Here is a 4,613-nt window from a genome sequence, read left to right on the forward strand (position 1 = left end):
CTTGGTAAAAATTAATATTTTTATTTACAGTATTATGTAATAAATGACAAAATAAAACTGATGCATAAACTTTTACAAGTTAACATCATCTAAATAAATTACAAAAAGTATTAAATAACTGAATAATGTGTGGATCTGTATTTAGAAATCTGTGTACAATACATTTTGGCAAATATCATGGCACTTTTATCAAATATTTAGATACAATACATCATGTGGTAGACTTTGGTATTTCTATTGTACCAGAGAGTTGACAAATTCTTGGCTCCTCTTTTCTGTGACTGATTAAGTGTTTCTTTATCTTTTTGGCTGAAGTAAACACAACATCACACTTAGGACATGCATACTCCTTATGCTCATGGTGTGTGAGGGAATGAGAAACTAAACGATAGGCATGAGAGAAACTTCTCCCACAAACCTCGCACCGATGAGGATGTGGATTGCTATGGCGACGATAATGAGTGTTCAATCTTTTCTCCGAGGCAAAGTGCATTCCACATATGTCGCACTTTGGACGGGATGTTGAATGTGTTCTCATATGAGCAGCTAAACCACTACGCCAAACAAAAGACTCGCTGCATACCGAACAGACATGTTTTCGGATATTGGAGTGAACCTGCATGTGATGATTAAGAAGACTGATGAATTGGTATGCTTTATGACAATGTGGACAAGGAAATTTTTGAGAAGCATGATGATGAGATGCTTTGTGCACTGCTAATGATTTATGCCTTTCAAAGGTCTTACCACATTCAGAACAGGTGAACAAACCTGTTAAATGAAGTTTTAAATGTTGCTGCAACACTAGTTTTGTTTTAAAAGCTTTGGAACACATAGAACACTCATATGGCCTAATGTTAGTGTGCAAACTTTTATGTCGTGTAAGGCTAGATTGTGTTCTGAAAGATGTATCACAAATGCGACAAACATACGGCATCTCCCCAGTATGAATCCGTAGGTGTGCTACAAGAACACTGCGGTTGGTGAAACACTTTGTGCAGTAAGGGCAAGCATGGGGCTGGATTCTGTGGTGACTGTTCAAATGAGATTTCAAACTGCTACGGCCTTTTAACATCTTGCCACACACCTGTTGAAGAACAATATATAAGAATCTTGCATATAAAAATATTAGGACTAGGGTGTATTTTTTTTTTTTGCCACCCATTAAATTTCTTCTGAATTCTCAGGGCCAAATTCGATGTATTTACCAAGAGTTTTCTCTAATTATTGTTAGTTCTCTGCAATATTAACCAAAAGGACATATGCACTAGAGAAATAGAGGTGATTTTGATTAGGTCAAACAAGAAGTGTCCTCCTGAAATACACCTCAAAGTGGCAGAAAAATTTAATTTTCCTGAGAAAGGTCTGTTTTATGGTTTTTATCTAGCCTTCTTCAATTATTGGGACAGCCTTAAACCATGACCAATCATGGTTATATTTTATTAGCCAAGAACTAGAGTAAAATTTCAATTTTTTTTTTTTTGTAAGGTGATGGATTCAAAACTGAGGTCAAGTGTTATATAGGAGAGACCTGGAGGTGTGATTATTTTTATTATCACACTGGCAGATTCCCACCAAGGCAGGGTGGCCCGAAAAAGAAAAACTTTCACCATCATTCACTCCATCACTGTCTTGCCAGAAGGGTGCTTTACACTACAGTTTTTAAACTGCAACATTAACACCCCTCCTTCAGAGTGCAGGCACTGTACTTCCCATCTCCAGGACTCGAAGTCCGGCCTGCCGGTTTCCCTGAACCCCTTCATAAATGTTACTTTGCTCACACTCCAACAGCACGTCAAGTATTAAAAACCATTTGTCTCCATTCACTCCTATCAAACACGCTCACGCATGCCTGCTGGAAGTCCAAGCCCCTCGCACACAAAACCTCCTTTACCCCCTCTCTCCAACCTTTCCTAGGCCGACCCCTACCCCGCCTTCCTTCCACTACAGACTGATACACTCTTGAAGTCATTCTGTTTCGCTCCATTCTCTCTACATGTCCGAACCACCTCAACAACCCTACCTCAGCCCTCTGGACAACAGTTTTGGTAATCCCGCACCTCCTCCTCCTAACTTCCAAACTACGAATTCTCTGCATTATATTCACACCACACATTGCCCTCAGACATGACATCTCCACTGCCTCCAGCCTTCTCCTCGCTGCAACATTCATCACCCATGCTTCACACCCATATAAGAGCGTTGGTAAAACTATACTCTCATACATTCCCCTCTTTGCCTCCAAGGACAAAGTTCTTTGTCTCCACAGACTCCTAAGTGCACCACTCACTCTTTTCCCCTCATCAATTCTATGATTCACCTCATCTTTCATAGACCCATCCGCTGATACGTCCACTCCCAAATATCTGAATACATTCACCTCCTCCTTACTCTCTCCCTCCAATCTGATATTCAATCTTTCATCACCTAATCGTTTTGTTATCCTCATAACCTTACTCTTTCCTGTATTCACCTTTAATTTTCTTCTTTTGCACACCCTACCAAATTCATCCACCAATCTCTGCAACTTCTCTTCAGAATCTCCCAAGAGCACAGTGTCATCAGCAAAGAGCAGCTGTGACAACTCCCACTTTGTGTGTGATTCTTTATCTTTTAACTCCACGCCTCTTGCCAAGACCCTCGCATTTACTTCTCTTACAACCCCATCTATAAATATATTAAACAACCACGGTGACATCACACATCCTTGTCTAAGGCCTACTTTTACTGGGAAAAAATTTCCCTCTTTCCTACATACTCTAACTTGAGCCTCACTATCCTCGCAAAAACTCTTCACTGCTTTCAGTAACCTACCTCCTACACCATACACTTGCAACATCTGCCACATTGCCCCCCTATCCACCCTGTCATACGCCTTTTCCAAATCCATATATGCCACAAAGACCTCTTTAGCCTTATCTAAATACTGTTCACTTATATGTTTCACTGTAAACACCTGGTCCACACACCCCCTACCTTTCCTAAAGCCTCCTTGTTCATCTGCTATCCTATTCTCCATCTTACTCTTAATTCTTTCAATAATAACTCTACCATACACTTTACCAGGTATACTCAGCAGACTTATCCCCCTATAATTTTTGCACTCTCTTTTGTCCCCTTTGCCTTTATACAAAGGAACTATGCATACTCTGCCAATCCCTAGGTACCTTACCCTCTTCCATACATTTATTAAATAATTGCACCAACCACTCCAAAACTATATCCCCACCTGCTTTTAACATTTCTATCTTTATCCCATCAATCCCGGCTGCCTTACCCCCATTCATTTTACCTACTGCCTCACAAACTTCCCCCACACTCACAACTGGCTCTTCCTCACTCCTACAAGATGTTATTCCTCCTTGTCCTATACACGAAATCACAGCTTCCCTATCTTCATCAACATTTAACAATTCCTCAAAATATTCCCTCCATCTTCCCAATACCTCTAACTCTCCATTTAATAAGTCTCCTCTTCTATTTTTAACTGACAAATCCATTTGTTCTCTAGGCTTTCTTAACTTGTTAATCTCACTCCAAAACTTTTTCTTATTTTCAACAAAATTTGTTGATAACATCTCACCCACTCTCTCATTTGCTCTCTTTTTACATTGCTTCACCACTCTCTTAACCTCTCTCTTTTTCTCCATATACTCTTCCCTCCTTGCATCACTTCTATTTTGTAAAAACTTCTCATATACTAACTTTTTCTCCCTTACTGCTCTCTTTACATCATCATTCCACCAATCGCTTCTCTTCCCTCCCGCACCCACTTTCCTGTAACCACAAACTTCTGCTGAACACACTAACACTACATTTTTAAACCTACCCCATACCTCTTCGACCCCATTGCCTATGCTCTCATTAGCCCATCTATCCTCCAATAGCTGTTTATATCTTACCCTAACTGCCTCCTCTTTTAGTTTATAAACCTTCACCTCTCTCTTCCCTGATACTTCTATTCTCCTTGTATCCCATCTACCTTTTACTCTCAGTGTAGCTACAACTAGAAAGTGATCTGATATATCTGTGGCCCCTCTATAAACATGTACATCCTGAAGTCTACTCAACAGTCTTATCTACCAATACATAATCCAACAAACTACTGTCATTTCGCCCTACATCATATCTTGTATACTTATTTATCCTCTTTTTCTTAAAATATGAATTACCTATAACTAAACCCCTTTCTATACAAAGTTCAATCAAAGGGCTCCCATTATCATTTACACCTGGCACCCCAAACTTACCTACCACACCCTCTCTAAAAGTTTCTCCTACTTTAGCATTCAGGTCCTCTACCACAATTACTCTCTCACTTGGTTCAAAGGCTCCTATACATTCACTTAACATCTCCCAAAATCTCTCTCTCTCCTCTGCATTCCTCTCTTCTCCAGGTGCATAAACGCTTATTATGACCCACTTCTCGCATCCAACCTTTACTTTAATCCACATAATTCTTGAATTTACACATTCATATTCTCTTTTCTCCTTCCATAACTGATCATTCAACATTACTGCTACCCCTTCCTTTGCTCTAACTCTCTCAGATACTCCAGATTTAATCCCATTTATTTCCCCCCACTGAAACTCCGATACCCCCTTCAGCTTTG

At 39.9% G+C, this 4,613-nt stretch overlaps 1 protein-coding gene across 4 annotated transcripts in view; it reads right to left on the minus strand.

The window, feature by feature from the left end:
• Window positions 1-4,613, minus strand: part of LOC128688380 (uncharacterized) — a 31,128-nt gene continuing 26,515 nt past the window's right edge. For all 4 annotated transcript variants that reach the window (XM_053776217.2, XM_070086773.1, XM_053776216.2 and 1 more), the window contains exon 6: window positions 1-1,087. In XM_053776217.2, coding sequence (XP_053632192.1) covers window positions 212-1,087 — 876 coding nt within the window. In that variant the 3' untranslated portion in view covers window positions 1-211. The remainder of the gene's footprint in view (window positions 1,088-4,613) is intronic.

The sequence above is a fragment of the Cherax quadricarinatus genome, chromosome 19 (genome assembly GCF_038502225.1).
Source record: "Cherax quadricarinatus isolate ZL_2023a chromosome 19, ASM3850222v1, whole genome shotgun sequence".
Lineage (NCBI taxonomy): Eukaryota > Metazoa > Arthropoda > Malacostraca > Decapoda > Parastacidae > Cherax > Cherax quadricarinatus.